Source organism: Emydura macquarii, unplaced genomic scaffold (genome assembly GCF_026122565.2).
Source record: "Emydura macquarii macquarii isolate MOO-44397 ecotype Brisbane River unplaced genomic scaffold, CSIRO-AGI_Emac_v2 contig_1386, whole genome shotgun sequence".
Taxonomy (NCBI): Eukaryota; Metazoa; Chordata; order Testudines; family Chelidae; genus Emydura; species Emydura macquarii.
The window spans coordinates 804054-814993 of NW_027131523.1; the positions used below are offsets into that span (position 1 = coordinate 804054).

At 70.7% G+C, this 10940-nt stretch overlaps 1 protein-coding gene across 6 annotated transcripts; it reads right to left on the reverse strand.

Moving 5' to 3' along the window:
- Positions 1-401: 401 nt before the first annotated feature.
- Positions 402-10734, reverse strand: CPT1C (carnitine palmitoyltransferase 1C). Of its 6 annotated transcripts, none has more exons than XR_010920604.1 (19): positions 10602-10734; positions 8390-8553; positions 7876-8015; positions 7370-7541; positions 7047-7148; positions 6528-6665; positions 6226-6303; positions 5972-6079; positions 5470-5554; positions 4830-5025; positions 4357-4545; positions 3919-3974; positions 3589-3705; positions 3107-3271; positions 2755-2889; positions 1655-1807; positions 1082-1195; positions 648-740; positions 402-538 (listed from the first exon to the last, which is right to left on the reverse strand). XR_010920604.1 is itself a non-coding variant. In XM_067552143.1 (19 exons), the coding sequence occupies exons 2-19, from the start codon at positions 8528-8530 to the stop codon at positions 461-463; spliced, it is 2310 nt and encodes a 769-aa protein (XP_067408244.1). In that variant the 5' UTR covers positions 8531-8553; positions 10602-10734; the 3' UTR covers positions 402-460. The 6 variants fall into 6 exon arrangements, 4 of the variants coding, with proteins under 4 accessions (XP_067408244.1, XP_067408245.1, XP_067408246.1 ...); XM_067552143.1 differs by having other exon boundaries at positions 3919-4024; XM_067552144.1 differs by lacking the exon at positions 10602-10734 and adding an exon at positions 9731-9874 and having other exon boundaries at positions 3919-4024.
- Positions 10735-10940: the final 206 nt, after the last annotated feature.

The window sequence follows — 10940 nt, forward strand, 5'->3', positions numbered from 1 at the left end:
CTCGTCTTGTGCCCTGCCCCCCCCCAGTCATGCCCCCCCTCCTTTGTGAACAAACACCAAAGCAAACGAGAACCTGCCCCAAGAGCTGGGGGGGGGGCCTGCTCCTCCTTGGGGGGCTCGCCCCAGCCGTCCCCTCAGTGGCTCCAGGCCCCGCCGAGAACCCCACTTTGGGGGGGTGAGAAGGGCAAAGTCTCCCCCCGTTTCCCAGGGGACATGAGGGAGCTGGAGTGTCAACCAGTGCCTCAGCTGGGGGGGGCTCTGTGGAAATGTCCCCCCCCCAGCTATGCCAGCTGGCGCCAGGATGGGGAAATGCCCCTTATCCCCCCCCCTCCCCGGGAGTCACCCCACAGACGCTCCGCGGGGGGGTCTCTGAACACAAACACAGCCCATCCCTAGCGGGGTGCATGTCCCATCACTTTATTGGGGGGAGGAAAGCTGCCCCCCCCAGCCAGGCTTCAGGCTACTTCGGGGCCAGGGTGAAGAGCGCCCGGAGGTCGAGCAGGGCCGCCCGGATGTTCGCCCCGAAGCGGTGAGCGTCCTGCGGGGGAGACGGGACGGGTCAGTGGTGGGGGAGCAGAGGAAGAGGTTACTGCCAGTGAGGGGGGCAAACAGGCTCCCCCTCCTCCCGGCCCCCCAGCCCCACTCACCGTCTCAGGGCTGGAGAACTTGCAGGAGACGTGGAAGGTGATCAGATCCTCGCCCAGGATGATGTAGGACACCCCATAGCCGTTATCGTCCACCTGGGGGAGAGAACCCAGGAGTCCTGGCTCCCTCCCACCACCAGCCCCTCCCCACCCAGAGCCGGGGAGAGAACCCAGGAGTCCTGGCTCCCTCCCACCACCAGCCCCTCCCCTCCCAGAGCCGGGGAGAGAACCCAGGAGTCCTGGCTCCCTCCCACCACCAGCCCCTCCCCTCCCAGAGCCGGGGAGAGAACCCCGGAGTCCTGGCTCCCTCCCACCACCAGCCCCTCCCCACCCACAGCCGGGGAGAGAACCCCAGAGTCCTGGCTCCCTCCCACCACCAGCCCCCCCTCCCCTTCCCTCCCAGAGCAGGGGAGAGAACCCAGGCATCCGGCACTCACAGGCCCGAAGCCGCCCCCGCAGGAGATGTAGGCCGGGTGCTTGTGGAGGTCGAAGAGCTCCAGCTGCTGGATGGGGGTCTGGCTGGTGGACAGGCCCCACGGCTCCGACAGGACCTGCAAGGCAGCGCCGGGGGCACAGGGTGAGGGGGGTCCCCCCGCCCCACTGCTCCAAGCCTCACCCCCTTCCTGGGATTGCCCCGCCTCCTCAGACATGCCCCTAAAGCCCCGCCTCCTCTGCAAGGCCCACCCCTCCCTGCTTCATGCCCCGCCCTTGGACCCGCCCAGCACCACCACCACACAGCCAACCCCACCCCCAGGCTGCTCCAAGTCCCGCCCTCTACCTGAGATTGCCCCTCCCCCTCTCTAAGCCCCACCCGTGTTCCCCCAAAGCCCACCTCCTTGGTCCCCAAGCCACACCCTCTCCCTGGGATTGCCCCACCTCCCTCCCAAAGCCCTGCCCCTGTATCCCAAGACCCGCCCCCTGCCGTCCCAAACCCCACCCCCTCAAAGATTGTCCCTCCCCCTCTCCAAGCCCCACCCCTGTGGTCCCCCAAGCACCCTCTCCCCACGTACCTCCCTGAGGAAGGGGGAGTCCACGCCCAGGTACTTGGAGACCACGTAGAGGCAGAAGAGGTGCCGGTCGATGCCGGCGCCGGTCATGGCCCGGCGGTACAGGGTCTGGTGCTTGGCTGCCGCCACGCGGAACAGGGCCAGGCGCTGGGGGACCTTGGGGGATGGACGGACGGACGGGGGGGGGGTGAGACGATGACGGTGCCCCTCCCCCAGCCGCTCTGCGCTGTGTAACGGCCCCCCTGCCTCCCAGCAGCGTCCTGATCCGCTCGCCGGCCCGGCTAAATCCACCCCCAGCTCCAACCTGAGCCAGCCCCTTCCCCCCCTCACCGGGGGGGTACCCCAGCCCCGCCCTCCTCGCCCCGCCCGGCAGTGCCAGGAGAAGCTGCAAGCGGTGACACCCCAGAGACATCGGAGCCCAGGTGCCTTCGTGCCGGCCGCTCCGCGTTTCTAATTCAGTTTAGCTGCATCCACTTCCAACCCGAATCCAGCTGAGCGGATTAAGGCGGCCACACTTCGGACGGAGAGCTGCCAGGCGGGGGGGGGGGCGGGATCTTATTGTTTTTGCATTATTCTGGGGGGGAGGAGAGAGAAACGCAGGAGACAGCCGGGGAAGAGCCGGCACCAGCCAAGCGCGAGGGCTTTTGGGCAGCGCGCTGGCCGGGCGGAGGCTTGGGACCGCCGGAGAAGAAAGCGTCGGCGGCTGTCCCGTTCTCGCTGCGTTCGCGGGCCCCGGACGTCGCCCGTGCTTTGCGACAAAGGGGATGGTCGCAGAGAGGGACGCCCGGCTCCACACAGCCCCCCCCCCCCCACACACACCCCACTTCTGCTGGTGGGAACGAGCCGCTGGGCCCTGGAGTTGGCCAGAGTCAGAAGAAAAGGGGGGGGGGGGGGGGCAAGATGGACCCGGCTGGCGTAAGAGACGGGCAGCTTGGAAGATCAAACCGGTGCCAAGGCTCATCCAAACGTCTGACACCGCCCCACACACACCCCGCCCCCTTCACTCGGACCCACAGCCTCCCTCCCCCTTTCACAGCCAGAGACCCCTAGGAGGGAGCCCCCTGCTCCCCGCCGCCCCCCATTCCCTGCCCCCCCCAACTCACGCTTTGAGCAGGGTCCATCATGGCTCTGACGAAGTTGCAGGACTCGATGGAGCAGGACCGGACGGTCTCCGTGCGTCCCTCGCGGAAGAGCCGGGTCATGGCGGCTTCGTAGGTCAGGCAGAACTTTCCCTTGTCCTGGAGGCAAAGGGGGTGGGTTACGCGGGGACCCCTCGCCTGGCTCCTCTGGGGTGGGGCGCGGGGGGGGGGGGGGCTATACAGGGAGCCCTGGCCTGGCGCTGAGATGCAGCTAGCTCTGGGGCAGGTCTGCACCCGGGAGCCTGCCCACACTGGATGGAGCCGGCTGGGCCGGGGCTGGCCGTGGGGCAGGGGAGGCCATGGGGCAGGGCCGTACCCGGTAGTGGGCCAGCTGGATGGCCAGCTGGATGAAGCCGTCCGGGCTGGTGCCGCATTTTTTGATCAGCCCCTTGCCGAAGTCCTTGAAGGCGAAGGTGTGGAAATCCACGTCGTCCGCCAGCGCCCGCGCCGCCCGCAGGGAGCCCTGGATCACCCGCTGGCACTGCGGCGGGCCGGGGGAGAGGTCAGGGCGGAGAGCTGCCCGCAGAGCATGCCCCAGGCTCTGCCCCCCACCCCAGGCTCCACCCCCCGCCACAGGCTCCGCCTTCCATTGGCACCACCCCTCTACCTAGACCCCGCCCCCAGATCCTCCTTCCATTGGCAGCACCCCTGTACCCAGGCCCCGGCTCCGCCTTCCATTGGCACCCATCCCTATGCCCAGGCTCCGCCCCCCACCTTCCGTTGGCACCACCCCTATGCCCGGGCCCCGCCCCCACCCTTAGCCCCTCCCCTCGCACAGGCCCCGCCCCCGGCTCTCACCTCCTCGGGGATCTCCCACTGCAGCTTCTGGGGCGGGGGGATGCCGGGGTCCATCTCCCCCTTGCAGTGACCGTCCGCCCCGTAGCCCAGCCGGAAGACGTCTGTGGCCAGCGTGTACTGTACAGTGTGGGGTTGGGGGGAGGCAGGCAGCTGAGAACCCAGGAGTCCTGGCTCCCAGCCCCCCACCCCACAGTTCTAACCACCAGACCCCACTCCCCACCCAGAGCCAGGAGGGAACCCAGGGGTCCAGGCTCCCAGCCCCCCCCCCCCAAGCACTAGCCCCCCCCTCTCCTCCGGGAGCGGGGACAGAACCCAGGCGTCCGGGCGTACCTCCCAGAGGTGGCCGATGATGGGGGCGTCGGCCCAGGAGTGCTCCGCGTTGACGCCTATCTTGCCGTTGCGGAAGACGATGAGGGTGAAGGACTTGTCGAACCACCTGCAAGGGGGTGCCGTGGGGTAAGACCCCCGCCCACCCCAGATCAGCTCCCCATGGAGGGGGAAGGGCAGCCAGGGCTGAGGGATGGAGGGGCTGAGGCGGGGGGTGCTGCAGGATCCCCAGACATAGAGACCGAGGGACGGGTCCGGGGGGGCAGGGGGGATGTGCGTGTCCTGGGGGGACCCCCCAATGTACAGGTCTCCCTGCATCACCCCTTCCCGTGGGGATGGGGGGCAGGCAGGTACTTGGGGCGGGAGGGGGCTGGGGGCAGTCAGGGGTGGGAGTTAGGGGGTGCCCCAGAGGGTCACGGGGGGCCTGGGGAGGGGGCCCACCTGTCGTGGCCCTGCCCGTGCAGCAGGGCCTTGGAGTAGCCGTCCAGCGCCCGGCCCGGCTCGGGGCCCAGCAGCCCCTGCTCCGTGGCGTCCAGCGTGACGAAGAAGGCGGCTCCTTCCACGGCCCGGAGCGACTCCCGGTTCCGGCCCGACCCGAAATACGCCCGCCGGGCCCGGGCCCAGGGCTCCCTGGGGGCGGGGGGGGGTCAACGCCGGCTCCCTCCCGCCCCCGCTGACCCTCCCCACCCCCTCTCCTGCCTGCTGCTCGTATCACCCCCCACCTCACCTGCCCCCCACTTGTCTCCCATCCCTCCGCCCCATCCCCCACACTTCCCTTCCCACCCTGGCCTGCCCCCCACGTCCCACTCCACCCCACCCCGCACGTCCCACCCTGCCCTGCCCCCCATGTCCCACCCTGCCCTGCCCCCCCATCCTTTTCTACCCCCCGCCCCCCCGGCCCAGCCCGCTCTCACCGGGGCCCGGCGGTCAGCGCCGCCAGCGTCTCCTCGCCGGGCGCGGGCGGGGTGGGGTCGTCCAGGATGCGCTGGAACTGGGCCTGCAGCTCCCGGGGGCGCAGCAGCCGCCCCCCCCAGTACAGCCCCACGCGGAAGAAGCGGCCGTTGTGGAAGACGGCCACGTGCTGGCTGTCCCGCTGGTGCTGCAGCGAGTCTGGGGGGGGGGCGGAGTCGCAGGGTGGGGGCCAGGCCGGGGGCTGCCCCCTTGTCCATCCCCTCCCCCTCGGCCAGGCAAAGCACCCGGCGCCAAGGGGGGAGCCGTTTGGGGGGCCTGACCCCTCCTCCCCATGGGTCCCCCACCCAATTCACATCCGTCCCCCCAGAGATCCCCCCACTAGGTCTCCCGCCCCTCCCTGGGGGTCCCCCCACTCTGAGCCCCCCCACTGGGTCCCCCAGTGCTCCCTGGTAGTCCCCCGACTCTGACCCACCCTCCACTGGGTCTCCTGCCCCTCCCTGGGGGCCCCCACCTCTGAGGCCCCCCCAGCTGTAAGGAGGGCCTACGAGCAGCCTGGGGAGTGTTTAATTTAATCTGGGGCAAAGTTTTCATCCCAGGAGTTCGGGGGGAGGTGCCCCCCTCCCAGGGGTGGGGGGGTCCTACCTGCCTCCACTCCGGGGACGCGGGTGGTGTTGAACACACGTTCGTACTGCGCAGAGCACATGGGCAGCGTTCCCTGAATCATCAGCTGGGGTGTGCAAGGGGGGGTGTCAAGCACCCCAGAGACCCCCTAGACCCCAGCCCCCTCCCCAGCCCCACGCCAGGGATCCCCAGTTCCAGAGCAGTTTGAAACTGGTCCTGGAGGGGGGCCACGGGGCAGGGGTCCCAGCTCACCCAGAGGGAGGGGGTCTCTGCACCCCCCGGAGGAGGGTTACCCATTCCCCTTGCTGCCCCCCACCAAGGGAGGGGGCCCAGCACCCCCAGTTGCTTACCCACCCCCTCCCCAGGCAGAGCAGAGCGGGATGAACAAACCCGGCACCATGTTCTGGGTCAGAGGGTGGGGGGGGGGACTCATTGATAGATGCCAGTGTCTGAACCCTACCCCCAGCTGGCACTGCACCCCCCCCCCCATCTGAGGTCCCCCCCCCCCGGCCCCTCCCCTCACCGGTTTGATCTCCTCCCGGTCCAGCATGCGCCGGTACAGCAGCAGCGCGTGGGTCACGTTCCCCGCCCGGGCGGCCTGCACCGGGGTCGGGGTGACGTACAGGAAATCCTGGGGGGCAGCAGAAGGGGGTTGGGGACTCAGCTACACCTGGGGGAGCCCGGACGGGCCCAGAGCAAGGTGTGGGGAGGGGGGCCCAGAGCAAGGTGTGGGGAGGGGGGGACCCCCACACGCCCCCCCCCCCCGACGGGGCTCACCATGGCGTAGTAATTGCTGTTCACCATCAGTGCCCCGCGGCCGCGCAGGTACACGTACTCCTCCCACCAGTCGCTCACCTGGGGGGCAGGTGAAAGGGAGTCAGAGCAGCCCCCGCCCCCCCCCCCACATGGCTGTGCCCCGCCCAGCGGTGCCCCCCGCCCATGCAGCACGGCAGCCCCCCAGGGCAACCAAGGCCCCCCCAGCCTGGCGCCCCCCTGCAACCTGGCGCCCCCCAGCAGCACGGCTCCCCCCCACCGCAGCGCCCCCCACCAAGGCCCCCCCAGCGCGGCGGCTCACTCACGTAGTTGGCGGCCCACCAGGATTTGAGGGTCAGGTACCACTGCAGGCGGGGACCCAGCGAGCGCTCGAAGTCCCGGGCCAGGGCGGCCGCCCGCTGGAAGCGCTCGTCCGACAGCAGGGGGCGCACCGACTCCAGGTACTGGGGGGCGGGCGGGGGTCAGAGGCGGGGCTGAGATATGCCCCCCCCCCCAACCCCACCACACACCCCACGCCGGGGAACGGGCTCCACCCAGACCCCTCCAGCCACGGTGCAAAGGGAGTGGGGCAGGGGGCGCACCCAAGGGGGGCCTAGCGTCAACTCAAGTGCCCCCCAGCCCCCCACATGCCCCCCAGAACTGCCTCCTCCACCAGCTCCATCTCCCATGACTCCCTCAGGACCCCCAGAACCCCCGCCCCCACTTTCCTAGGCCCCCCCCAACTTCCCCTTCCACCAACCCCAGCCGCCACGAGCCCCCCTCCCAGCACCCAGACCCCCTCCCCCGGACCCTGCCCCCCCAAAACCCCGCCCGCCGTGGCTCACCCGCTGCAGGGTGTCCTTGATGGTGGGCACGGGCAGCCGGGGCAGCGAGGCCTGGTAGCTGTACAGCATGGGCTTACGGCCTGCAAAGATCTTCACCAGCGCCTGCAGGGGGGGCCAGAGAGAGGGGGGCAGAGCAGCGACCCCCCCCACACCAGCGGCCCCCCCCCCCCCCCCGCCCCGCTCTCCAGCCTGCCACGGCCGGCGGCACTCGGTTCCCAGCGACGGGGCGTCCCTCAGGCTGGTCCCAGCCTCCCCCCGATAGCTTCAGCCCCCCCCCAAGCTCCCTGTGCCCCCCCTGGTCCCCCCCCGGCCCTGGGACCTACCAGCCAGAGGCGGGTGCTGTGGGAGGTGCGGCCGTGCTCCTCCTCCATCCAGCCCTGGTAGCAGAGCAGGGCGCGCAGAGCCCCCCGCATGGTCACCACCAGCCCCAGCCACAACAGGGTGGCGAAGGCCAGGGCGCTCAGCCCTGCCCGGGCCGGCTCCGCCAGGTACGTGCTGCGGGGGGGGGGAGGGGGCAGGGGGTCAGTGGGGGGCAGCCTGACCCCCCCCCAACACCCGGCGGTCCCCCAGTGCCACCTCCTCCTCCAGGTCTCCCCGACCCTGTGCCTCCCACCTGGACCCCCCGCACGCACCCCCTGCCTGTGCCCCCCATCTCTGCCCCCTCTCCCCCCACACCGCCCTGGCCCCGCCCCCCACGCCCACCCCTGTGCCAGCCCAGCCCAGCTCCCCTCACCGCCCCAGCCCCACCCCCATCCCATCATCTACCCCTGCTTGGCCCCCTGCCCCCCCCACCCCCATCCCTGCCCCACTGCCCCCCTCCCTCCCGTACCTGGCGGGCAGGTGCTCCTTGATCTTCCCGATCAGCCCCATGGAGGGGTCGAGGCGCGAGGCCTGGCTGGCCAGGATGGCCACGGCCATGACGAGCCAGCTGGATGGGCTGGCGGGGAACACCCCAGTCAGCAGGCTGTTCTGTGGGGCGAGACAGGGGCTGTGGGGGGGCAACACTGGGCCAGGCCCCAGAGCCCAGCTCCTGCCCCACAGTCTGACCCTACAGCCACCCCCCGGCCCCTGATATTTGCCCCACATTCTGACTCCATGACCCCCCCCCCGCCCCAGGTCCTGGATCCCTGCCCCAGTCTGATCCCGCAGCCCCCCAAACCCTTGGCCCCTCCATGGTCCCGTATCCCTGCCCCACAGTCTGACCCCATGGCCACCCCATAGCCCCCCTGAGCCTTGCCCCTGAAGTCTGACCAAATGCCCCCCCCCACAACCCCCGCTCCCTGCCCCCAGAGTCAGACCCCGGCCCGCTCCCCCCAGCCCCACTGGGGTCCCCCCCCCGGTACCCGTAGCCGGGTGATTTTCTTCTTCCAGGAGCGCAGGCCGGCCAGGTACACCTGCCGCAGGGCGGCGTGGCTGAGCCGCAGGTCGACGCCCTCGGGCGAGACGGTGAACTGGAAGGCCACGGCCTGGTGCGCCTCCGCCATCTCCGGGGGGCGCTAGCGGGCAGCTGGGGCGGAGAGAGATGGGGCCACTGACGCGCCTGCCCCGCCCCCATGGAAACACAGCTGCCGAGGTGCCCGGACGCCTGGGTCCTGTCCCTGGGGCTCGGACTGGGGGGGTGGGGGGGGCTGGGAATCAGGAGACCAACCCCCCCAGTCACTGAGGAGAGCCCCCTACACCCAGCCCCCCCGCCCCGAAGAGGCCGAGTCTCAGTGCCGGGCGAGGGGTCCCCCTAGCGCCAGCCCCACGCCCTGCCCCAGCGTAGGCGCCAGGTGCCCGTCTAGTCTGACTCCGGTACAGCCCAGGCCAGGAACGGCCTTCAGTGAATTCCTGGTTCGACGGGGGCAGAGCTGTTAGAAACCCGCCCCCAGGGGATCGTCCCGGGGGTCATTGCCTTCCCGGTACAAAACAGCCCCTGCTTACAGCCCAGCTCCAGCATCATCCCCTGCCAGGCACCTGCCCCGCTTCCCTCTCGCACGGGGACCCCAGGACGGGCACCCCCCCCCCCGGCCCCTCCTCGGGATCCCCCACAAGGCGGCGTGCCCGGCCCCCGTTAGCCCCTTGGCCCCGCTCCGCTGGCTGTCCCGGGCCAGCGACTCATGGGGGTTTGGCGGTGGTGGAGAGGCCCCCCCCCCCCCCCCCGCACACATGGGGCACGGCCGGGGGGTGTCGTGGGCATGGGCCGTACCTGGGCGCCGCAGACCGGCACAGAACTCCCAGCACCAGCTGGGCCAGCCCTGGGGCACAGTGACCTCGTCCTGACGCCCTGATGAGCTCACAATCCTAGCAGCTGGGGGGGCACGGGGGGCTGGAGACACCTCAGCCCCCCAGGGAGGGGGAGGAAGGCAGAGACGTGTACAGACTCCTGGCTCCCAGCCCCCCCGGCCGCTCTAACCCCTCGACCCCACTCCCCTCCCAGAGCCGGGGATAGAACCCAGGAGTCCTGGCTCCCAGGCCCCCCCGCTCTAACCACTAGACCCCGTTCCCCAGTAAGCTGGGCCCTGAACAAACCCAGCAGCACATATGGCCAGGTGCGCCAGCCAAACCCCAGCTAGGGCGGCAAGTGACCCCCATATAACCCGCCTCCACGTCCCACCCCCATCACACCAGGCACTGCACAGCCCCACACGGTCCCTGCCCCACCGTTTAAGCAGACCAAGGTGGGCTCCTTATCGCCACTGTACCTGTGGGGAAACCGAGGCACAGAGGGATTGAAGAGGTTCGCCGAGATCCCGCTGGCAGCCTGTGGCAGAGCCGGGAAGAGAACCCAGGCGTCCGGAGGCCCAACTCCCCTGCTGTGCCGGGCCTCAGCCCCGCAAACACCCTCCCAAGCCAGGGACCTTTGCTCCCAGGAGATGCTCTGGGGAAATCGCCCAGGGGGCTGGAACCGTCCAGCGCCTCCCACATCAGCTGGGCACCGACGGGAAGGGAGCTGCCAACGGGCTGCCTCTGCAGCCAGGCCTGGCACTCAGGACACCTGGGTTCTCTTCCCAGCTCTGGGAGGGGAGTGGGGTCTAGTGGTTAGAGCTGGGGGGGGGGGGGCTGGGAGCCAGGACTCCTGGGCTCCAACCCACTAGACCCCAGGCTGCTCCCAAAGAACCCAGGAGTCCTGGCTCCCAGCCCCCTCCCCCACTATTCCCCCCACCCATCTGTGCCCCCTCTGCACTCAGCACACATCGATCCCTGCCAGCCCCCCAGGCAGCGCTCCACATCCCCCTGGGGGTCGCAGCCTGTCCCACTGTCCCCGCCCCCCGCCCCCGCCCCACATCCCATCAGCCCCGAGACACAGGCAGGCTCCGGGGACCGCAGGGCTGGAATCTCAATTAAAAGATATTGATGGGCTGGGCTCGTACTGGGGAAACAACCGGAACCAGAGAGAGAACCCAGGAGTCCCGGCCCCCCCCCCACCCCCAACAGGCCCCACTCCGCTCCCGGAGACGGAGAGAGAACCCCGGAGTCCCGGCTTCCCCCCTCCCCCCGCCACCAAGCCCCACTCCCCCCCCGAGCCAGGGATGGGACCCCGGAGTCCTGCCCCCCCCCCCCCCCAGAACTCACCTGCCCAGGGGATCCAAGTCGGGGTGCCTGCGGGAAGCGGTGGCAGCGTCTTGGGAGCCCCCCCGCTGCCAGATGGCTGCAAAACCCGCTCCCGAGCCCCCCACCCAGCCCCCCTGGCGGGGGACGGGACCCTCCCCGCTGCCCTCCCCCTCCCCCGCGCTGGGGCAGGACCCCCCGCTAGCCCATTCCCCCCTTTCTAGCCTCTCCCCCCTCCTCTTCCTCCTCCCCCCCTGCGCCCCCGCCCTTCCCCTGCCGGATGCGGCCCCTGCCCGCCCCCACCCCGCTCGCTGCCCAGCGCCCCTCGCCCAGCGCTCGCGGTGGCGCCCGGGCTGCCCGGGG

Bases quoted from the DNA above. Each gene is read 5' to 3' on its own strand.
- CPT1C (XM_067552143.1), bottom strand. From the start codon at position 8,530: ATGGCGGAGGCGCACCAGGCCGTGGCCTTCCAGTTCACCGTCTCGCCC. The intron at 7,542-7,875 runs GTACGGGAGGGA...CCCCCCCCGCAG, and splicing joins AAGGAGCACCTGCCCGCCAG to CACGTACCTGGCGGAGCCGG. The intron at 4,025-4,356 runs GTGGGCCCCCTC...ACCCCCTTGCAG, and splicing joins CACGGGCAGGGCCACGACAG to GTGGTTCGACAAGTCCTTCA.